The sequence below is a fragment of the Carcharodon carcharias genome, chromosome 21 (assembly GCF_017639515.1).
Source record: "Carcharodon carcharias isolate sCarCar2 chromosome 21, sCarCar2.pri, whole genome shotgun sequence".
Classification (NCBI taxonomy): domain Eukaryota; kingdom Metazoa; phylum Chordata; class Chondrichthyes; order Lamniformes; family Lamnidae; genus Carcharodon; species Carcharodon carcharias.
Window position 1 is genome coordinate 28141510 of NC_054487.1, and position 24644 is coordinate 28166153.

Sequence of the window (24644 nt, forward strand, 5' to 3'; positions counted from 1 at the left end):
CTGTCCTGCAGCAGCAGCAGCACTCTCTCTCTCTTTTCCAGGCCTCAGGCTCTGCAGTCTCCAGGTCTGCTGCAACAAATAAGACGGAAGAAGGCTTGAGGGAAGGCAGAAACAGAATAATAGGAACAGCCACAGGAATACAGCAGCAGCAGAAACAGCCACTGGAAATCCCACAGCAGCAGGAACAGCCACTGGAAATCCCACAGCAGCAGGAACAGCCACTGGCAATCCAACAGCAGCAGGAACAGCCACTGGCAATCCCACAGCAGAAGGAACAGCCACTGGAAATCCCACAGCAGCAGGAACAGCCACTGGAAATCCCACAGCAGCAGCAACAGCCACTGGAAATCCCACAGCAGCAGGAACAGCCACTGGAAATCCCACAGCAGCAGGAACAGCCACTGGAAATCCCACAGCAGCAGGAACAGCCACTGGAAATCCCACAGCCGCAGGAGCAGGAACAGCCAGCACCAAGCACAACCAAAGCAACAGCACATAGCTCAGCAGTAACGAACTACAGATGTGACCAATCAGGAAGCGCAGCCTGGGCACAGGTGTTAATCACTTGTACATACTGTTTACTATTGTCAATTATCTCTCAAGAATGTCTCCCTGCCTATGGCTCCTTGTTCTGATGAGCAGTGTCTTGTCACTTAGGTATGAAACCTTTCAAAACAACCTAAGGTTTTGCAGTCCAGGGCCACTTCCCTGTGCTCTGTGCAGCCTTCAGACCAAAGTGATGGTACAGCTTAACACTCACTGGACACATTACTGATGCCTGAACCTTGATGGTGCTTGTCATTGCTGCCAGAATGTCATGGGCAGGTGCCACGGAGTTCATTATTCTCTCTGTGTGCTCTCAGCACCTTTAAGCAGGGGCTGGCCCCCATCTCTTCAGCATCTGTGACCACTGATGCTGTGGTCCTGAAGGGCTCAGGTGCTGAAGGCGGACAAAGGATCAGATTCTTCTAAAGTTTCATGGCTGTGTTTCTATGATATGACCCTGATCATGGAGCACAAGCGAGCTGACCTCAGCCAGACGGAGGCAGGCATTCTCAGAGGCTATGTGAGGATCTATGGAGTGTCCTCACTGCATGTTGTCATCATCCTCTTACAATCGAGTGACTATTAGGGCCACCACTGAGTCTCCATGACAAGCGCATTATTACAGACAATTTACACTGCCATAAGCCAGACTGGAGTCAAACCTTCACATGTGTGATGTGAGGATCTATGCACGTTGTCATCATCCTCCACAAATCTGGAAGCTATGAGGCCCTCCTGAGCCTGCCAGCCTTGCTTAGCCAGCGCGAGGGCCTCATCCCCGTCATCATTGCCTTCGAGGACCTCCTCACCCTCATCCCCGTCGGTGTCCTCCTCATTGGAGGAGACCTCCAGCTCCTCCATCTCCTCCTCAGACAACTTGTTTCCCCATTGTAGCACCAAGTTATAAAGGGTGCAGCAGATGACGATGATGTGTGATATCTTCTGCAGACTCTATTGCAGGGCTCCACCAGACCAGTCCAGGCACCGGAACCTCATCTTCAGCATGGTCTGCTCCACCAAGTTGCGAGCTGAAGCATGAGCCTCGTTGTATTGTCGCTGTGCTGCAGTCTGAGGCCGCTGCACGGGTGTCATCAACCATGGTCTCTGTGGGTAGCCCTTGTCCCTGAGGAGCCATCCCTGCAGTTTCTGTGGATCCTGGAAGAATTCAGGGATCTGTGACTGACTGAGGATGTAGGAGTCATGCACATTCCCTGGAAACCATGCACACACCTGCAGGATGCGTTTCTGGTGGTCGCACACCAGCTGCACATTCAGCAAGTGGAACCCCTTGCGGTTGATGTAGTTCACTGCGTATTGCGATGGAGATCTGAGCGCCATGTGAGTGCAGTCGATCGCTCCTGGCACCTGTGGGAAACCCAAGATCTGTGCGAATCCAATCGCTTTTGAGTTCTGGCTGTCCTGGTCCCGGGCGAAATGCACAAAGTCGTGCCCTAGCAAAGATGGCATCGTGACCTGTCTGGACATGACCTGGCATCTGGGATATTTGTATTTTTTAGACGAGGTTATAGAATATAAGAGCAGGGAGGTTATGTTGGAGCTATATACAATGCTAGTTGGCCACAGTTGGAGTACTGTGTGCAATTCTGATAGCCACACTATAGGAAGGATGTGATTGCACTGGCGTGGATGCAGAGGAGATTCACCAGGATGTTGCCTAGGCTGGAGCATTTTAGCTATGAAGAGAGATTGGATAGGCTAGGGTTGTTTTCCTTAGAGCAGAGAAAGCTGATGGGGGACCTGATAGAGGTATACAAAATTATGAGGGGCATTGATAGGGTAGATAGGAAGAAACGTTTCCTCTTAGCGGAGGTGTCAATAACGAGAGGGCATAGATTGAAGGTAAGGGGCAGGAGGTTTAGAGGGGATTTGAGGAAATTTTTTTTCACCCAGAGGGTGGTTGGAATTTGGAACACACTGCCTGAGCGAGTGGTAGAGGCAGGAACCCTCGCAACATTTAAGAACTATTTAGATGAGCACTTGAAACGCCATAGCATACAGGCCTATGGGTTGGAAAATGAGATTAGAATAGATAGGTGCTTGATAGACGGCATGGATACAATGGGCCGAAGGGCCTTTTTCTGTGCTATATAACTATGACTCTAAGAGTCTATGACCTCATGGATGCATTTGTGGGTGAAGGCTTGTGAGATCCCACAGAGGTCACCTGTGGAACCCTGAAAGGAGCCACTGGCATAGAAATTGAGTGCCGTGGTCACTTTCTCAGTAACTGGCAGTGGATGCCCTTCATGTCTCCGTGGTACCAAATCCTGCAGTAGCTGGCAGTTGTGACCAACCAGTTCCCTAGACATGCACAATCTTTGGAGAGACTGACTCTTGGTCATCTGCAGGAATGAAAGATGGCATCTATAGACCCTAGGTATTGCTAGGTGCCGACCAGCGATGGTTCACTGTGGTTCTTCGGCTGCATGTGTGGAAGCCCCAGCTACCCCTTCTCCCTGAGGTTGCTGTTCCTGCCTCTGTGCAGCCAGGAACTTCAGTTGCACTGTCCTCCGTTGTCTTTGCTCCCTGTAGGCCATCAGGTATACAGCTAGTTCACAAGTCTCCATGATCCTGATGTACGCCTCCTGCAGGATGAAAGAGAGAGACAAGTGGTTAGCATGGGTGTACTAAGAACCTGTCCTGGTTAAGTGTGAAGGCCCCTTAATGTTTCCCGGAGAGTGCTGGCCACCACTTGGATGGCCAGAAATTAGTGCGGTGCACAGCTGCTCGAAACTCCATCCACCTCCGCCGCACTCTACCTGACTGATTGGCGGCAGCTTTGCCCACTGGGCTGCATGCTGTGCTGTCAGCTCAGGTGCAGCCGTTCTCCTAGCCCGCACTGCAAGGCAGCACTCTTAGCTTGAACCATTGGGGGGACTGGTCCAAACCAGGATGCTGACATTGTAAGGGGCTGTGAATGCCCCAGCAGTGACTGCTCCATGGCCAGCTTTAGCAAGGAGATTGTACAATGTGTGCAGTCATCCAACTGTTCTGCAGTCCACTAAAATGCTCATGACTTTGTGGTCTGTGCCGGAGCAGTGAAAAGCTTTGGAGCACCTGGTGGCACTTTGATGCCTCTGCGTTGCTTGAGTGGGCAGATAAACTAAAGACCCGATTCCAATCATATCAATGTGGCTGTGCCTGACCTGCCTTAGCTGCAGAGGAATGGTCACTTTATACAGGTTTCCCTAATGTGTGGCCGCTTCCCTCGCCCGCCCTACCCACCACCCCAGATGCTTGTGCACTATATTTAACAGCAAGGCAGCCTTTGCTCCCCTCCCCCCCAAGTGGCCTCAACCGCAGGGCTGCACTTGATATCCTCCCAACGCTCTTCAAGCTTGAAGCCCAACAGGTGACACTGGCAAGTGTTGCACATCGATGCTGTGTATTCACCTCTGAGTCCCCCTCAAAGTGCAGCCTGCCAAGTGCATGCTTCTTATGTGCTGTTGTGAAACACATCTGTGTGCTTTCCCACCAATTTGGATGGACGATCTAGCGGGAGGAGATGATTCTGGCAGGCTGGCCTAATAATGATATGCAGATGTATTACAAAGAGGTTCCCAACGTCCGATGGTGGAAAGCGCGGCCCGCTGTTGGTGGGCTGAGTGGACGATTGCGAAATGCTTTCACGATGTCGTGAAACCGGCCGCACTATTTTGTTTGCTCACACCACTGAATACACCCGATGCTGGTGGCCATGGAAAATCCCGGCCTAGATCTGGAACATACACAGAAGAAACTGGCAGAATATTGCCAGTCGCACCGTGGTGGCTTTTGTTGTGTTTATATGTTTGCTTAATTCAAACTTACCAATCTCACACAGGACTGGTAAAATAAATGTAGGTTCAGTTTATTTGAAGATGTAGTACAGGATTGCTGAGCAGGCAAATTTACAATAAAGATTCAACAGCAATTGTTAACAGGCAAGTACAGCTACAACTGCTTCACACCACATGCTACTATCTAAACTGAAAGCTACACTGAACAATGTCTGCTGATCACATGATTTACATCATGGCTACTTACTCATTAGCATATTCTCTCTTAAAGCGATATCACAACAGCTTTGATACTGGGACTGTGAGGAAGATAGGACAATGGGACATCAAATTGGTGAACCATTTATTCCTGTCTCCAGCAAATTTTGCCAGAGGCAGGGTTGAAGCAGTAAGGGCTACCTGCCCAACAGTGACAGGTAGCCAATTTGCATATTTAAGTGTCCAATTGTGAGCAGATTGGGGGTGCCACCAACATCTTCCCAACAGGGTGGATGAGCTCTCCCACTGAGGCCAAAACCTGGCAGGTGCCTGGAGGCAGCTTGCCAGTGGCTGGCAGGCAGACACACGAGCCCTCCTATACTGACCTTGCCACCAGAGTCACAAGGACCAAAGGACCACAGATGCATTATTTCTCTCCGCACTGGTGGCCAAAGCTTAATTTAACAAAATTAAGGCATCTTTGGAGGACCTCTCAAGATGGAGGTGCCCTCGCCGTCCCCATCCTCTAATGGCAGTGCCCAGCTCTATCAGTGAGGCTGTCAATTATGAGGCTGCCTCCTGGAAGATCACACTGGAGGTTGAGCTGTAGAAGTCTACGGTCGGAGCCCAGATATGGCCCTGATCCGCAATTATTTTTAAAATTAAGATTCCACCCCTTATCTATCAACATGTTTGACATATATCTCACAACCATACAGCTATTTCATTGTTTGCAATGCATGCCTACACTCCAACAGGACACACATTCAAAGTGCAACTTACAGGAGACACCTTACACGTTCTCAAATTTTCAATTTTAATGAAAAGAATCCAGATGCATTGTACATGGTTATTTGCTTACACACAATATGCTGCCATTAATGAACCCTAGAGCATGTAGTGCACGACAATACATGGAATCACACAGAATATATAGCACAGAGCCAAATCTTTTAGCCTGATTGGTCTGTTACAGCAATTATGCTCCATTCGAGCCTCCTCCCATCCTTCCTCATTTAATTCTATCAGCTTAACCTTCTATTTCCTTTCCCCTTTATGCTTATCCAGCTTCCTCTTTACAGACTTGTACATTAAAAAAGCTGCTGCCATGAAAGAGAATGGAGGTCACGCATTAAAACCTGAATTGGATGGTTCAAAGACTGTTAAAAGTTCAAACCCTGATGACAATGTAGTATCTGGTTTTAAAGATGAACAAAGGGAATTACTGAATCCAGGGGGATTGTCAGAAATCAACCATGTTCTTAACAAAGCTAACCAGACCAGACCAAGGGTACGCTTTTCGAACGCAGGACATGGAAACACTGTAAAACCTACTTGAAATGAGAAAGGAGATTTACTACGATGAATGACAGAAAGTGAGCCACCAGTGGTAAAATTAATTCACATTTGGAAGAGATTTGGAATACCAAGAACTCCTATAAGCTGAACTTTAAATCCTAATTGCCACAAGAGATCAGGTGTGATGCATTAAGCCTTATAATGCTGCCAAGACAGACGGTTTAATAGTGAAATGTAATAATAAGGGAGAAGGATCATCTGTGTGTATGCCAGCAACATATGATTATGAGTCAAAATATATCCATTCCTCTTCACTATGAGGATGTAGGGAAATGGGAACAGTCAGAGTTAAACTTGTTAAGTCCTGACATAATGTCTTAAACTCTCTTAATGTCTTTTTAATTCAGTGTAAAATGGAGTAATGAAGAGTATCATGTAACTTGCTACAAATTCTACCCCATGACAAGCCTGTATAGCTTGGTTGCCTTGAGGACTGGAAGCCCAGGTTGAGTGGAATTGAAATGAAGGTGCCAGGTTTAATACCTAAACACAAAGGGAGAGGCAGATGTTTTTGCTATTGCAGGCTCTGAGACATTGAGACTTTGAACAGAGAGAGTGAGTCCTGGAGAGAGAGACAGGGAGCAGGTGTTGCAGTCAGCAGAAGGAAAAAGGTTGTTTTCACTGTTGCCTTGCAGACAAAACGTGGGTGAGAAAACATTCTCTGGTCAAAGAGATGGAATCCATGGAAATTTAAGGGTTCTGGTGGAACAGTGCTGGCTTGAAAAGGAATCATCAGAGTGAGCCATACTACTGGAGGTTGGCCAGGGATTTTTCAAAAGACTGAGGAAAAGGACCTTTGATGGTCATTAGACGTTAAGACTCAGCATAACAGGCAGAAGCGAGCCAATTGGAAGCTGAGAGTAACTTTGGACTGGGTCCAGTGGAGACTGTCATCTTGTAGAGAGCATATTTTAATGTATAAACACAATGTGGGTTATCAGTCATGTAAGAAACTGATATGGGATATCTTTTCTGTAGTTTAGACTATTGGTTGCCTACTAAGTGATGCTTAGTTGACGTTGTTTATAGTTGTTTCTATACAGTAAAAGTCTTAAAACTTGAAATCTTGTTGTGCTATTCCTTTAAGTCAGTCACTGGGGAATCAGATATCTTTTTGAAAGTTATTGGTCTTGTCATGAATCACTGGGGAAAGTGCGCTGTAATATCAAGCCCCACTGTTCCCCGAGCAGTGACAAATGAGAAAAATTTGACCAAACCACCAGATTGCCCCAATCCCACCTAACTGTTTAATTTAGATTAACAGAATATGAGCACCAGGTTTGTAAACTTAAGTAAATAACTATCATTAACCAATGGCAAAAGAATGAAGTATGAACTACTAATTTCTAACTCTATAACCTAAACTCTACCCCTTCTTAAATCCCTATACACGCTCATACAAGAAACATAAGACACACAAAAACCTGGATTTTAAGGGTTGGAGAAAACAGTTCAATTGCATCAATTCCAGAGTACAGGATTTGATGGGTTGATTTTGATTGATGTCTTCCAAATTCCTTTCAGTTCTTGTTGATGACACAAGGTGGTCTTCCAGCACTTTCAGTATTTAGTTCACTGGTTGAGCACTTGCCTTTCAATGCCTCTAACAGTGAAGTGATTTTCCCCTTTGCTCCTTGAGAAGGGTTTACAGAGAGTGAGCAGGTTATAGAGATATGAGAAGAAAAAGCCAGCACGCTATTATTGTGGAATTACTGGAATCTTCCATACACAGGAGAAAGAGATTTGAAGTCTTGTTCCTTTCAGGCAATGAGCTATTCAGCTGCACAGCCCTCACACAAAACCTGGCCATCTGGTCAGGAGCCAATTAAAACATTTTTGCCAGGCAGCTCCCTTGGTCCAGGACCCTTTTCAGCACCATCCTGTCTTTCATGGCACACTCTGTTCCAAGACTGCAACACTGTATATATCTCTCATCCTGTTCCAGTGGACATGTCTTTCAAACTTCAGTCATTGTAATTTTAACCCACAGTCCAACAGGAAATAAAAAGATATGTTCTTTACAACAGTCCAACACAATTAAAAAGACATGTTCCTTATAGTATCTATGGGACTGTAACACTGCCTTCAGCCAATTTGATGTACGCCACGAGATTTAAAAATGACAAAATACACTGGATACAGCAAACACCATAGGCCCTCACAATATCCCAATTGTAGTGCTAAAGATTTGTGCTCCATGTCATAACCATGTAAAAGGTATTTCCCCAAAATGGTCCCAGACTAAGAATTTGTGTCTGTATGTAGCCTCCTTTAAATTTGAGTGATTCAGTTTAAAAATAACCCAGTAGTCAAGCTTTATTCTTAAACAAGATAAAGGTTAGTTTATTACAAATTACTGCTGAAAGTTATCTAAGTAACAGTGATAAAGTATCAAGTAGAATACAGATACAAAGATTAAAATGTAGATAAAGAAGAAAATATACTTAAAGGTTAGATTTCAAACCAGTCTTTGTGAGATATTGTTGCAGGCCCATTGCTTGAATTCCTTCTTTCTGAAGTGAAGGGGTTGAAACTTGAGGTTCGGGTTAGCAGTTGCTATGTCTTGTGAAGTCAAATTGTCACAGTTTTCTTATGTAGGTGGACTCACTAGGTAGAGAAAATGCTGGGATAAAGTAAAGGCTCCTTTTCTTACTGGAAACTGCAGGCACTGACACTTGAAGATTGCCCGGTTTCTTTTGAGGAGACCTGGGATGACATTTTTGAATACCTTACTCTGTAACTTCAAGTGGCAGGGAACCCCAGCTCTCGCATGTAGCTTATGGTGGTTCAGCTGTGTACTGGTATTGTCTCTCACACTGCCAGCAAAATGGCTTCTTACAGTCTCCATACAGTTCAAAAAACACAAAAATGGCTGATAGGTTAATTTAGATGCATCATCATTCTACAAAACAAAAAAATTAATTAAATTTCAGTCTTTTGAAGAAGTCCTTCCTGTCAGTATCAAAGAAATCATGAGTTTTCACACCTTTAGAAAACCCATCGTTCGAGTTTCATTGAATTTCAAATGTCTTTTGTGATAAGTGCAGTGTGATTCCTCCATCTCGCTGATTGCTGTTGAGTCCACAGGAAAAGTTATGTGACGTTTGGGAGCCATGTTTTTTAAAGCCCCTTTGTGTCCATTTTTAAAAAAAAGATTACAGTTTGTTACAAAAATCTATAATATAATTACAAGTTTGTGACATCCAGAACAAATCACACCCATAGCCTAGCTGTTCCAAAATAATTATAACACTGACATCTACCATACAAAGTGGAAAATTGTCAGGTATGTCCTGTCCACAGAAACAGGACACATCCAATCCAGTCAATTACTGCCCCAGCAGTCTTCTCTCAATCATCAAAGTGATAGAAGGTGTCATCATAGGTGCTATTACTTACTCACCAATAACCTGCTCACCAGTGCTCAGTTTGGGTTCTGCCAGGGCCACTTGGCTCCAGACCTCATTGTAGCCTTGTTTCAGACATGATCAGAAGAGCTGAATTCCAGAGGTAAGGTGAGTGACTGCCCTTGATATCAAGGCACCATCTGATCGACTATGGCATCAAATAGCTCTAGTAAAATTTAAGTTAATGGGAATCAGGGGGAAACTCTCTGCTGGGTGGAGCCATACCTGGCATAAAGGAAAATAGTTGTGATTGTTGGGCGCCAATCACCTCAGCCCCAGGACATAAAATCAGAAGTGGGGATGTTAGCTGTTGATTGGACAGTGTTCAGTATATTCGTAACTCCTCAAATACTGAAGCAGGCCATGCTCGCATGCAGCAAGACCTTGACAATCTTCAGCTTTGTCTGGTAAGTGGCAAGTGATATTTGTGACACACAAGTGCCAGACAATGATATTCAATGGCATTACTATCATTGAACACTCCACCATCACCATCCCTGGGTTATCATTGACCAGAAACTTAACTGGACCAAACATATAAATATAGTGGCTCCAAGAGAAAGGTCAGAAGCTAGCAATTTTGCAGCAAGTAACTCAGCTTCTGACTTCCCAGTGCCTGTCCTCCATCTACAAGTTGCAAGTCAGGAGTGTGATGGAATGCTCTCCACTTGCCTGTATGAATGTAGCTCCAGTAACACTGAAGTAGCTTGACACCATTCAGGTCAAAGCAGCCCACTTGATGGGCACCCCATCCACTACCAGATGTATTCAGTCCCTCCACTACCTGTACAAAGCGGCAACATGTGTACCATTTACAAGATGCACTGCAGCAACTTGCCAAGCCTCCTTTGACACTTTCCAAGTGGGTGACCTCTACCACCTAAAAGAACAAGCACAACAGGTGCATAGAAACACCACCATCTGCAAGTTCCCATCCTAGCCAGGCACCACCCACATTTGGGACTACATTACCAAACCTACATTGTCACTGGGTCAGAATTTTGGAACTCCCTTCTTAACACTGTGGGTGTGCCTGCACCACATGGACTTCAGTGGGTCAAGAAGATGGTTCATCACCATCTTCTCATGAGCTTTTAGGGATGGGCAATAAATGCTGGCTTTGTCAGTAACACCCACAAACCATGAATGAATAAAACAAATGCAACTTCACCTGTACTGGTGGGAACCTGCTGGATGCCTGCAGACTAGATGCTTTCCTCTTGCCCCACAAACACAGGAAGCCACAATTCTGATGTAACCACAAGGATTGCAGCTAAGGTTTTCATGGCCAATGTAACTTCAAAAATCCTGATCAAAACTAAAAATAAAATTAAAGGATTATCGCATTTTTAAAAAAAAAAATTTGAATATGTGCTTATCTGGAAAACATTTCACATTTTTATGGACATATTAACATTTTTCAGAGCTAACCTATACTGTTGCATCAGTCAGTATCTGTCCTCTAGTCTGATATAAAGGGCAGATACTTTATGGGTGTGTTACAGCATGGACTATCTTTGTGCTTGCTTCAGCTTTTCACAGGTTCTGCTTCTGTTGATTGGTTGAAATCAAAAACATTTATTTCACTGCATGTTGCAATTGATTTAGGGTATTAACTGAGTATAAATAAGCAAAGGAAAGTAACTGGATAAAAAGATACAGCTGACCACTACTAACTCCACCCATTATTAACTCAGTCATTTCGAAGACTTATTTTTCTATCGTCTGATTGGATAAGCAGGCCTGTCTCCAGAAATCAGAATAATCCGGTGTGATTCCCTTCCTCCAGCACTGCCATCATCATAAATCCACAGCCATTTAAAGATTAAATCTGGTTGGATTATACACCAGCTGTGATGTTACACGACTTCGCTCTCATTTTTTCACTTGAGTCTGCAACCCTCACAGTCAGTTCGTCAGTTCATGGTGTGCTTTGAACACCGATGACCACCTTTGTTAGGACCCAACATGTTTAATTCTGACTGTCCCCTTTTCTCTACATCCTTGCAGTAGAGAACAATAGATACTGTTTGGATTGTATGTTGTTTGCATACATGCAGATGATCCTTCTTTCTTCTGAGCTTTTTAAAATGTTCATGACTGACTTTCAGAGACAGGGGAATTCTCACTGTTCATGACAGTAAATGAAAACAAAATGCAGTACTCAGCACTTAATGTTTTCTTTCTTTACTATAGGAACAGTTTTCATTGGGAAGACACTACTACTTAGGGCCATCATGTAAACAACCTTTCTGCAGCTTTCTATTAGATCAAGGTGGCTTGTTCTTTGTTCGTGTTGTTCTATTCATTTTGGTTTGATGGAAAAGAGAATGCTACCACACCTCAGATGGTGCTTCGGGAACAGTTTGAAACTGCACCTTACTTTGTGGATTATCTGCTCCAGCTGCTGTCTCCCTTATTTGGTCGAAGCCCAAAGCAGGATCCCACCTGAAACGTAAGCAACCAGCTTCATTACATTATAGATTGATAGAGAATGAATATATGTTTTATATTATGGGGGGGGCACTAGATCCATTATTGTTTAATTTTCATATTTGTTTGATATTTTGCTTTCCAAAGTAACATTTATATTCATGTTGAACTTAACACAATGATGAAAGTATTTTTTTTCCAACTATTGAAAATCTGAGAGAACCTCCTGCCAATAATTAATTTTCTTGTTCAAAAATTACCGTTGAATGCATTCTTTTCAAGTGAGCATTTGCTAAACGTAAACAGTATTTAATATAAGTTGACAGTGTTAAAAAAAGTTTTTGAAATTCTTCTGCGTAGCATTTACACATATTCTGTAGTTTAACTAGTGTGTTAGAGCACAAATGTACTTAATATCCTTCTTTTTGTTATTAGTGTGCAACTGTGGGCTTCTGAATTTGGTGGAAAGCTGAATTCCATTGTAACAAAGTATTCAGGCTCCTTATTGCTACAGAAGGTCAGTAAGCGGAATCAAGTAATTTAAATAAAAACAAAAAATTCTGGAAAAACTCAGCAAGTCTGGCAGCATCTTTGGAGAGAGAAACAGAGTTAATGCTTTGAGTCTGATATTTAACTTATTCAGTCATCATAAACCAGTAACTTTAATTATTTATGGAGAAAATATTGAATTATGATACTCCATTCATGTAAAGAAACAGAATTTGACTTTTTCAGCAATTATCTTCGTGTTTTCAACTACTGTTGATGATGAACTTTGTTGATGAGTTCTCTCATAACGAATGAGTGTTCAGCAAGTGGTGCATCTAGGTTGGTGTTGTTTCATATGTGATGTTAAGCCAGATCTTGATTTTCAGAAACTGCTTAGTTTATATTAAAAAAGGCCCAGCTTCAATTGAAAATAATAAACATTATTGAAACCTATTGCAGTAAAAGGATTTAAGGCAGAAGAATTTCAGGTGTCATTGCTTTAATTCATTGGATTTGTTATTTCCTTATAAACCCATATATTTTAACGTAGCAGAGAGGCAACAGTTGAGAGAAGAGATATTTTTCATTTGTGATATAATTTGTGCTTGTAAAGAGTTTTTAGTTTATTTATGGTTACTGTTCTTTGACTATCCCATTGCTAGTTTATTATGATTTACAATGAAACAGCAGAGATGTTGCTTAAGGAATTATGTCCCATGCTGCCATATTTCTGTCAAAATCTTTGGAAGAAAAGTACAATTTATGTTGTACAAATGTAATACAGTTACAGCATTTCACCCTTTTTTTATTGTGAGTTTATTTAAAACTGATCCCATTCCCCATTTTCAAGTCTCTGTTTCTTTGAAGGAAGCAGTGTGGGAGGTTGGTACTTTATGTTTACCATCAGAGCAGCTCTGCTTTTATTCTTCTGTGACAGATTCATTTTTGAAGTGGTATCTTTCACAAAGCCTGAAACGAGAGAACAGTATATCGACAAGACAGGGAATTTTTAAATATTCATTGATGGGACGTGGGTGTCACTGGCTAGGCCAGCATTTATTGCCCATCCCTAATTGCCCATGAGAAGGTGGTGCTGAGCTGCCTTCTTGAACTGCTGCAGTCCCTGTGGTGCAGGTACATCCACACTGCTGTAGGGTTGGATTTCCAGGATTTTGACCCAGCAACAGTGAAAGAACAGTAATATATTTCCAAGTCCGGATGGTGAGTGACTTGGAGGGGAACTTGCAGGTAATGCTGTTCCCATGTGTCTGTTGCCCTTGTCCTTCTAGATGGTCGTGATCGTGGGTTTGGAAGGTGCTTCATATGAAGGTTTGGTCAGTTCCTGCAGTACATCTTGTAGATGGTACACACTGTGCATCAGTGGCGGAGGGAGTGAATGTTTGTAGATGGGGTGCCAACCAAGCGAGATGCTTTGTCCTGGATGGTGTCTTGAGTGTTGTTGGAGCTGCACTCATGCAAGCAAGTGGAGAGTATTCCATCACACTCCTGACTTGTACCTTGTAGATGGTGGACAGTCTTTGGGGAGTCAGGAGGTGAGTTATTCGTTGCAGGATTCCTAGAGTACAATAGTCCCAGATTTGTACTAAGTGCAATAGCGGGTGGGTAAAATGACTCTTTACATGTCGGCCGCAATGGCAGCTTCTCACGCTGTATCATCTCAAACTCGCCGCATTAATTTATGCAGTCCCGGGAAACATGTCATTTCCAAGGCAGACGGACTCTCATTTGCCTACCACACTATCATCTTGCCGCTTCATCATGCCGGGCACCATATTTAAAGTGCAGCCATGCGCACACCTCTCAGTGCTTCCAGCCCAGGACTGCTGCATGGAAGATATAGCTCTGAAAGGCAAGAAGTCTGCATCCCCCAGGTTCACTTGAGTGCCTTTTGGACGCAGTGGAGGCCCGCTCTGATGTCCTCTAAACCCGCTCTGGTCGCAGGATGGGCAGCAACATCACTAATCCAGCTTGGGAGACAGTGGCAGCAGTGGTCTGTGCCAACGCTTTGCAAAAGTGGACAAGACACGAATGATTTCTTCCGTTCCACCAGGGTAAGGCACTATTCTCATCAATCTCAATTCACACACTCACAAACCCATCACACATCCACAGGGCCCTCACTCACTGCCAGTTCAAGGGACATCATCATTCACTATCTCACACACAGCTTCATTGTCCTCATCCCTCCATGGGACCACTCACCACCCACACTGCCAGACATACTTATCATCTGGCATGGCAGGCATCCTGCTCACATTCTCTCTATCTGTATTCATGCAGGACAAGCTGGAACACAACAAGAGGGAGAGGTCGCTGACTGATGGAGGAATGCCTGAAATCAAGGTCCTCATGGACTTTGAAAACAGAACTATCCAGCTGGCCAGTGAAGATCTGGATCGTTCCTGTGCCGACGGTGAGGTTGGCATTGCTCTACCAAGTGAGGATCCAGCAGTACAATGTCCATCAGACAACCATGCTGTGTTGAGCTCTGTTTCACAGGCCACTGCCATGCACTAATTATCTCTCTCTGATTCTGTAGGCACATCTTGAAAATGGCCAAGAAAGTTCATGACCCAGGGTCTCCAATCAAGCCTCGAGGGAAACTCAGGAGGGGAATCTGCTGAAACCCTCCCTGAAGACCAGTCACAGCACTCACCCACACCCTCCACCAGTGCAGAGACACACACCTCAGTGGGACCTAGCTTTAGAGTAGCCTCAGGATTACAATCTGGGAGCACATCGCACTTTCTAATCCACAGCAGGCGGCGACAGGGACTTCCCTGGTCCCTAGCACTCGGAGGACTGCTGGATTTCAGAAGTTTGCTGAGCCTGAGTCAGATGATGAGCCTCTGGACTTGGTCATAGCACAGTTGCTGGAGCAGCAAAGGCAAGCTTGAGAGCATCAGGAAGGGATGTACTCTGCACTCCTCAAATTGCAAGGCATGATGGAGGAGTCCATCCGCCTTCAGTCTGAGGTGACAGTGCTGGCATGCCAATGGGCTGAGGTCCACAATGATTGGCCGCCATGGAGACCTTGGTCCAGGATGTCACTCCTGCACTGCTGAGCGGGCTGAACTCCATCACTGATGCCTTAGTTGGTATCCAACAGCGTGTGTGCGAGAGGGGTGCGGGGCATCCCAATCTCATTCCAGCAAACCCTTCTCCTCAAGGAGTCAACAAGGGGGCATTGGGCACCCATAGGGAGAAGGAGCAGTAGTGTAACCCGTGGGGCCATCCAACCTGGTGACTCCGGGAGTGTCTGGCCCTTCCGAATCCCCTCTTCCTGTGACGTCAGCAGCTCCAGCTCCACAGGTCGAGGAGGGTGCCACTGCCGCACTGCAGTGACTCCGAAAGCAGGCCGGGGCCCTCCAGAGGATGCTCGCTGAGGTCATCACAGACAGGGCATTGCTGTCAGCAGGCTGCCTCCACCTCTGCTGTGGAGTCTTGGGAGCACCAAGGTGTAGCGCCAAAATTAGGAGGGTTAAGAAGAAAACTCTTTTGAGTCAACCAAGTAAACTAAATTAACAAAATAAGGGACAAAGTAAGAGGCAGTCCCTTAAAGGGAAACTGCAAAAACAAAGACAAAATTTAAAGGAAACTTGCAAACATTAAACCAAAATGTGATTAAGAGGGTCAATAAAACACCCAGTCCCTGTGGTGCCCACCGATCAGTGCCAGCAGACACTGCAAGCTCCCTCTCCAGGGACACCTGGCTGTGAACATAGCCGTGGAAGAGGGGCAGACGGTTGGGTTGGAGGACCCCTGTCGATTGCCCACTGCCTGCACCTGTTAATGGCCAACTTGGCTAGGCCCAGGAACAGGTTCATGAGGAGGTCGTCTTCCCTCCTAGCCCCCCTCAGCACCTAGATCAGAAGCGTAGAACTGAAACTCAAGCAAACCAACAATAAGAGATTTTTAAAATAACTGAAAAGGGAGTGCAGCCTACAACACCCTATATAGACATGGCCCACGGACTCCACAAGGCCGCAAAAGACAGGGGCACCTTGAGAGTCCGTGAACCAAAATAACCTATGATTGTCTGGGACAGCTGTGTGCAACACTCTCCACTCCAGTCCCTGATGCAAAGTGGGGCAACACCCTTGTAGAGGGCCCTCCACTGGGGACCTCTGCCGCCATATGGCAACAAGACACGCCAGGGCATTTCCGGGCTGCAGATGAGGTCAAGGAAGTGAAGGGTGTGCAGCAGCAGCCCATACAGGAAACGCCTCCGTGCCGTGCTATAGGGCTTGGGGAGCATTTCCATGAGGCGACTCAGGTTGCGGGGCACCGGATCCCAAGGGAGGGTTTGGGGCTTGAGGCCAATGTGGAATTCCGTCCGAACAGGGGTACGCCCGGTCGGAAGACCATTGCGTAACTGTGCTCCTCAAGACCCAAAATGACATCAGGGCCAAGCACGACCGTCCTAAGGTCTTGAATGGCATTGGCTGTGAGCTGGATGCCCATGGACGCACGATGCGCCAACATCTGCAGTATCATCCAGCCCACTCCTCTGCCACCCAGCACGTCCCCAATCCTGGTCACCCTAGCAGCCACAGCTCTCCTCTCCGCCAACCACTGAAAGGGATGGACGGGCGGATTCCTGAGCAGTTGCTCTCTGACGATAGCCACTACTCCTGATGGGGGAGCGCTGCTTCGTGATGCAACCATGTTACAGACTTTGATCAGGTCCTGGTAAAAGATGGGCAACGCCTGCTCGGAGCCATGAAGGCCCCTCAGGTCTATAAACAGGAGCTGCACGTCATAATTCAGGCCGTGCACCTGGCAAAAGAAATACGTCACCAGGGCACACCATCTCTGAGGGGGCTCGATGTAAAGGTATCGCTGCAGGGCCTCAAGGCAGAAAGTCGCCACCTGAGTGCATAGGCACACCACTTCCTCACCGCCCTCTCTAAGTGGGAGACTCAGAACCTCAGCAATGACTCATTGCAGCCTTTTGTTCCAGAAGTTGAGAGCATTCTTCTGGATTTTTATGACAAAATCCAGATGAGGGGTCAACTGACAAGCTGGTACCACAAAATCTGGAACAACCAGTGAGATATTGACAAACACAGGATTCCAGGCCTATTTTATGCAAAATGTATCCAAACAGAAAGAAGCAATTAATTAAAATGTGCACAAACTTAAAAAAAAGTGGCAATCAGCTGGTTTATGACCAGAACTTAACCCCAGGAAGACAGCACTCGGAGCAGTCCTGTCCAGCGCTGCAGGTGGGTCGTGACTTTGGCCTCCAGCTCCTGCCAGTTCACCGGTCAGGATTCCTCGGCAGGGCAGAGGTGGACGCTCAGGTAGAGGAGACTGGTCCTGCTCCAGATGAAAGGCCTGAGCTCCTTGGGTAGGGGATCCATGTGCCACTGACCGACCAGGAGCCCAGACTACTTATCCCAGTTGATCCTGGCAGAGGACGAGTCAGAGTAGACCGCCTGACACTCTAGCACCCTCTGCAGATCAGACAGTTCAGTGAACATGAGGAGCACATCATCATCGTAAGCCGAGAGGCCCAACCTGATACCTGGACTGCACAGTACGGTGCCAAGGTGAGGAGACATTGCCCTGGCAAATCCATGCAGAGGAGGGGGACCGGGCACCAGTTCTTAAGGTGGCGGAGATCCCCCTTCTTTGGCAGTAGGACAATCACAGCCCTGCGCCACAAGAGGGGCATCTCCCCAGTAGTGATACTCTCTCCCAGAACCCCTGTGTAGTTGTTCCCCAGGATGTCGCTCACCAGCTGCACATTCAGTGAATGGAAGCCTTTGCGGTTGATATGGTTGACCCCTTGTTGCGACAGGGATCTGAGCGCCATGTGAGTGCAGTTGATTGCACCCTGCATCTGTGGGAAACCTGAGATCTGGGCAAATCCAATCACTCATACATTCTGGCTCTCTTGGTCCCGGGTGAAATGCACAAAGTTGTGTGTCCTCGCGAAGATGGCATTCATCACCTCATGGATACATTTATGGGTGGAGGCTTGTGATATCCCACATAGGTCACCTGAAAGGAGCCACTGGCATACAAATTGAGCACCGTGGTCACTTATACGACCACTGGCAGTGGATGTCCTCCATGTCCCCGTGGCACCAAATCCTGCAGTAGCTGGCAGATGTGACTGACCAGTTCCCTAAACATGCAGTCTTTGGCGACACTGATTGTTGGTCATCTGCAGGAATGAAAGGCTGGGCCTATAGACCCTAGGTCTAGCTAGATGCCGACTAATGACGGCTCACTGTGGCTCTTCAGCAGTGTGTGTGGGAGTCCCAGCCGCCCATTTTTCCTGAGGGGATTGCTCCTCCCTCTGTATAGCCAGGTGCCTCCATTGCTCTCTTCTACAATGTCTTTGCTCTCTGTAAGCTACGAGGCATACAGCTAGTTCACCAGGCTCCATGCTCCTGATGTACTCCTTCTGTAGGATGAAAGAGAGAGACGTGTGGATTAGCTTGGGTATACTAAGAACGTCTCTTGGTTAAGTCTGAAGACCCTTAACACATCCCAGAGAGTGCTGGGCACCACTTGGTTGGCCAGCTTTTAGTGCACTGCATGGCTGCCCGAAACCCCATCCTCCTTCGCCCCACACCAACTGACCGAATGGTGGCAGCTTTGCTCATTGGACTGCATACTGTGCTCTCAGCTCAGGCGCAGGCATTCTCTTACTCCACACTGTAAGGCTGCTCTGTTAGCTTGAACCAGGGAGAGACTGGTCCAAACCGGGATGATGACATTTCAAGGGACTGTGAGCGCCTCCACCAGTGACTGCTCCACGGCCAGCTTTCACAAGGAGATTGTACAATGTGCACAGTCGTCCAACTGTTCTGCAGCCCACTAAAATGTCCATTAGTTTGCAGTCTATGCCCAAGGGGTGAAAAGCTCTGGAGCACTTGATGACACTTGCATGCCTCTGCGTTGCTTGAGTGGGTAGACAGGCTAAAGGCCTGACTCCACGCATGTCAATGCAGTTGCGTCTGGACTGTCTCAACTGCAGAGGAATGGTCATTTTATACAAGGTTTCCCTGATGTGTGGTCACTTCCCTAACCCACACCCACACGTGCTTGTGTACTACCTTCAACTGCAGGGCAGCCCTTGCGCCGCAACCCCAAGTTGCCTCAAGCAGAGGGCAGCCCTTTCCCCCAAGCCTCTAATGCACTTCAACCTTGAAGACCAACAGGCGACCTATATGAGTGCTGCGCAAAGTTACTGTTTACTCAAAGTGCAGCCTGCCAAGTGCACGCTTTAAATATGCTGTTGTGATACACGTCGGTGTGATTGGGGCAGACGATCCAGCAGGGAGGGGAATGTTTCCGGTGGGCTGACCTTATAATGATACGCAGATGTATTACAATCAGGTTCCCGATGTCCGATGGCGGGAAGTGCGGCCTGCCATCAGTGGGCGGAACAAACAATTGCAAACTGGCTTCACTAAGTTGTGTAACTGATTTTTGGCCTTCTCACCATATTGTCTGCTCTGCTGCTGAGCACGCCTAACACCAGTGGGCACGGACAATTCTGCCCCTAGTCTATGACCTGCTCTTGTAGCCACAGTATTGATATGGCTAGTCCAGTTCAGTTTCTGGTCAGTGGTAACCTCCAGGACATTAATAGTGGGTGATTCAGTGATGATAATACTATTGAACGTCAAGGGGCGATGGTTAGATTCTCTCTTGCTGGAGATGGTTATTGCCTGGCACTCATGTGGCATGAATGATACTTGCCACTTGTCAGCCCAAGCCTGGATATTGTCCAGGTCTTGCTGAATTTGGACATGGACTGCTTCAGTATTTGAGGAGTTGCGAAAGGTGCTGAATGGTGATGATGTGCAATCATCAGCAAGCATCCCCACTTCTGACCTTATGATGGAAGGTAGGTCATTGATGAAGCAGCTGAAGATGGTTGAGCTGAGGACACTAACCTGAGGAACTCCTCAGTGATCTCTTGAACTGAGATGATTGACCTCCAACAAGCACAACAGTCTTCCTTTGTGCTAGGTATGACTCCAACCAGCAGAGAATTTTCTCCCCAGTTCTCATTAGCTTCAGTTTTTCTTGGGTTTCTTGGTGCCACACTTGGTCAAATGCTGCCTTGACGTCAAGGGCAGTCACTCTAACTTCACCTCACGAGTTCAACTCTTTTGTCCGTGCTTGAACCAAGGCTGTAATGAGGTCAGGAGCTGACTGGCCCTGGCGGAACCCAAAGTGGATGTCAGTGAGCAGGTTATTGCTAAGCAAGTGCCGCTTGATAGCACTGTTGATGACCCCTTCATTCTCTTTACAGCTGATCAAGAGTAGACTGGTGGGGCGGTAATTGGCTGGGATGGATTTGTCCTGCTTTTTGCGTACAGGAGATAGCTGGGCAATTTTGCACATTTCAGGGTAGATGCCAGTGTCGAAGCTGTACTGGAACAGCTTGGCTAGGGGCACGTGGCTTGAACTATATTCTTTGCTGTTGAGCTAACTTCAAAGAAAAAATATGATAGTTGATGTCTCTACATTATGAGACACAAAATTAAGGAGAACAAATGGACTTATGCACTGCCATCTGGACCTATTCAAATTTTAGAATCTTCCAGATGGCCCTCCCAAAAGTTAGGGCCAGAATTTTACGTCCCGCAGGCGGGTGCGCGCACGGCCATGAAATAGCACGAGGTGACATCAGGCCAGCATCCCGATGTCATTGTGCACTTGTGCGATATCTTGCTCGGCAGGTGAACGCAGCAGTTGGAAGCACGCTCGCCAACAATTAAGAGGACAATTAAGCCCATTAAGGAGGCACTTGAAAGCGATTTTTCCTGGCCCGTCCACTTTTGCAGAAGCCGGACAGGCCAATCGGCCAGGCGTCCTTTACATTTTTGCTCAAACCTCGGTCCAGTGTGGGATGAAATCTCCGTGGAGAAATAAATTAAAAAGAGATATCTGGGGACTGTTTTTTTATGAGGTATGCTTTCAGGCGCTTGATCCTGCTGCAAGGACATATTTTGCAGCATTTTTGTTGTTTGATTTATTCTGTGGAGGTCTGCAGCTCACTGAGGCAGCTGTCTGCCTTCAGGGAGCTCACTGGAGGTGCTCACCAGCACCCGCGGTGACATCGGCACTGGCCCTCTTCCCGCCCCCGGCACCAGTGCTGAGCCTTTCTCAGCACGTTTTTTATGCTGGTTGGCCGTTAGTTGACCAGCCAGCATGAAATCGTGGTTGGGGGCCGATTGTGGTTGGAGGCCCGTTTCCCCTCTGTTCCCGGGCCTGCTGATCGCGCACGAATAATTCAAGCCCAAGGTGTCTGTTCTAAATTAGGTAGAAAAAGAGAAAGACTTGCATTTATATAGCATTTAGGGATGGGCAATAAATGCTGGTCTAGCCAGTGTTACCCACATCCCATGAAAGAATATCCAAAATATTTCATGACCTCTGGGTACTTTACATCCAATGAAGTACTTTTGAAGTGTAGTCACTGTTGTAATTTAGGAAAAGCAGCAGCCAGTTTGCTCATTCTAAGCTCCCACAAAAAGCAATGTGATAATGACAAGATCATCTATTTTTGGTGATGTTGAGTGAGGAATAACTCAGAATATTAGGATAACTCCCCTGCTTTTTCTTGGAAACAGTGACAAGGGAACTTTTACGTCCACCTTAGGGAGCAGATTGGGCTTCTTTTTAACATCTCAACCAAAAAATGGCACCTCCAACCATGTAACAATCCCTCAGTTTTCCATTGGGCTATTAGATGTTTGTACTCTAGTCTCTGGAGGGGTACCCACAAACTTTTGAGTCAGAGGCTAGAGTGCTACTTAACTGAGCCACAGCTGACTGCTTGGTAGCATCTCCTTTAACATGTCTGGAGAAGGGAAAACCACAACAGAGTTTTTCCCCTGCTCCAAACGCAAATTTCATTACAGTGGCTAATTCTAAGGATGGTAAACCAGTGGGTGTTCTGTAATCATGTTACCAGCTCCTTATATTAGGTCTTATATTTTAATGGCACTGGGAAAGTGCTTACCTCTACATTAAGAGTATTCCTTTTCTTGTCTTGCTAGTGTACCATAGCTGCTTAGCACATAAGAAACAGAAAGTGCTTTCAGAGAACAGACCAAAAAATGCAGAATGGGTTGTGAATATTAAAAGAGGCTATGGAAGAGAAAGCATAGTCACTATTATTTATATAAAAAATCATTCGAGAAAGGAATAGTGAGAGAGGACTGGTGAACAGCTGTTGTATTTTCTACATTTCTAAAAGGGAGATAGAACAAGTCCAAGGAACTTTAAATCAGTTATCTTAAGGTCAGTGGTTGGAAAGATAATGCAATCTTTACTCAAGTGGGGAGGGGGATAGAGGAGTCAGGATTCTGAGATTCTGATTGCTGTGGAGAAGATCCATTGAAGATCAGGGGAGATCCTACTTGTGGGAGTGGAGTCCAATGGTGGATGGGCGGGTGGTATCCCAATTGCAGTGGTGGATGTCTGGCTGGGGGGTGGAAATGGGGGAAGGGCCGGTGATGTTGACTGAGTATCTTGTTTGACCTGGGGAAAACACTCCTGTTCCTCCCAACCCAAAAGCCGTGCTGCATAGGCATTTACCCCGTAGATTCAGCACTTTTTGCCTTCTTTCATTTGCTGAGTTTTGGCCCGAGAAACCTGGCCACCTGTGGTTGAAAATAGAATCTCCAAATCAATCTAAAATGAAGGTAGACATTCTCATTATAATAGTTAAAGGACAACTGTTTCCTGTTTTCAGATTGCTCACCCACCCTTTCATCCTGTCCCAGTTAAACCTAAAGAATGTGGGTACCAGGTGAGTTTGTTTCTTGTTCCAGATTCTTTGCAAATTCACCTCTGACCCCCAACCTACCCATTTTTTGGGAATTAGGATTCAACCTGTAAACTATATGTAATTTTTGATGTAAAATTATCTATCTTTATTATATATCTTTGTTTCTATTATGCTATCTGAAGGCCAGGATTACTTTTATTTTGCTCAGTGTAACTACATGGAATATTCAAAATGGATGTACAAACTATCTACTCTTTTAGAGTCTTTCTAGTTAGAATGTCAAACTTTGATTTGGCACAGAGGGGTAAATTTTATAATTCCTGGTCCACCACCAATGTGTATTAGAAAGTCGTATGTGGAGGTGAGCAAGGTATCTTATCATGAGCAGTGGCTCAGAAAATCTGCTTTATAATGGTCTCGAATTTTCTGAAACTGCATAATCAGCAAATTACGTTGAATTTTATGCTGATCTTCCTGCCACCCATCAGCAAGTTTTCCCAAAAGTTGTTTACCATAAAAACTGGCACAAAGCATGGAGAAAACAGTGTAAATAATCGAGTTCTGACATATGCGTCAGACAGTTGAGATGTTTGACATGTTTATGCTGTGAAAGGATCTTCCCAGAGCTTATGGTTTGGCAGCTGGAGGCTGTACATGAAAGTAACATGAATATAATTAAGCAAGTTAAATAGGCAATTGATGGAGATTTTACCAGCTACTTACAATTTTGCGAGGGGCATTCAAGAACAACAGTGTTTCAAAACTTCATCAGCTATAAGGAGGCAGAAGCTTAGTGAGAGGTCAGCCTTGGCTGCAGTTGGCAGCCATTGCTAGAGGTAGTATCACTGTTGGGAGGTGATAGTGGGTAAAGAGTGGCAGCAGCAATCTGAAAACTAGCCAAACTTGGCAAGCACAGCGGTGGGGGGTGGGCAATCAATTTGATTGTCATCTCTAACCTGCCACTTTTGTGTATAGAGTAAGCTGGGTAGGAGGCCTTGAGGAGGGAGTGTAGCAACTTACAGTGGGGCTCATTCATTCAGGCTCTGAAACCTCCAGTGAGGAGGAGCATAAGACAGGGAGAGAGCTGCAACCACCAGGAGCAGGGCTGCAGCAACCAGAGGGGCACCAAGAGCATGAGGCTGGAAGGAGGCAAAGATGAGGATGCACAGAAGGGCAGGCAACCAGCTTCTTGTGTGCAGAAGATGGTACCAACAGTGAGGGTTTACATCAGAGGTTCTGCTTCCTGCAAATGGCAGAGTAGCAGAGTTACCAAAGACTGTACCTCTCCATAAAAGTGGTCACCAAGCTGTCTGCCACAATGGAGTCTGTGGGATCTCTCAACCTGCATCTCATTTCTGCATCAAGATGGTCACCAATGTAATGTTCAAAGAGGCCAGCCAACACTTGCAGTTTCACCTTGATCTGGGCAGTCAGGCTGAGAGGGAAGTAGGATTCAGGGCCATTGCTGGATTCCCTCAGGTGCAAGGCACCATTAACTACATGCATGTGACCTTCAAGGATCCACAGACCGGGCAACAACTTTGATCAACAAGAAGGGCTATTACTCGCTCACTGTACAACTGGTCTGTGACCACGCCAAAGGGATCCTACAGGTCTGTGCAA

At 46.0% G+C, this 24644-nt stretch overlaps 1 protein-coding gene across 1 annotated transcript in view; it reads left to right on the forward strand.

Moving 5' to 3' along the window:
* The window catches only part of cacna2d4a (calcium channel, voltage-dependent, alpha 2/delta subunit 4a), a 709103-nt gene that overhangs the window by 276 nt on the left and 684183 nt on the right, over nt 1-24644 (forward strand). The window contains exons 2-5 of the mRNA XM_041215640.1: nt 5613-5835; nt 6251-6261; nt 11715-11765; nt 12179-12260. Coding sequence (XP_041071574.1) covers nt 5613-5835; nt 6251-6261; nt 11715-11765; nt 12179-12260 — 367 coding nt within the window. The remainder of the gene's footprint in view (nt 1-5612; nt 5836-6250; nt 6262-11714; nt 11766-12178; nt 12261-24644) is intronic.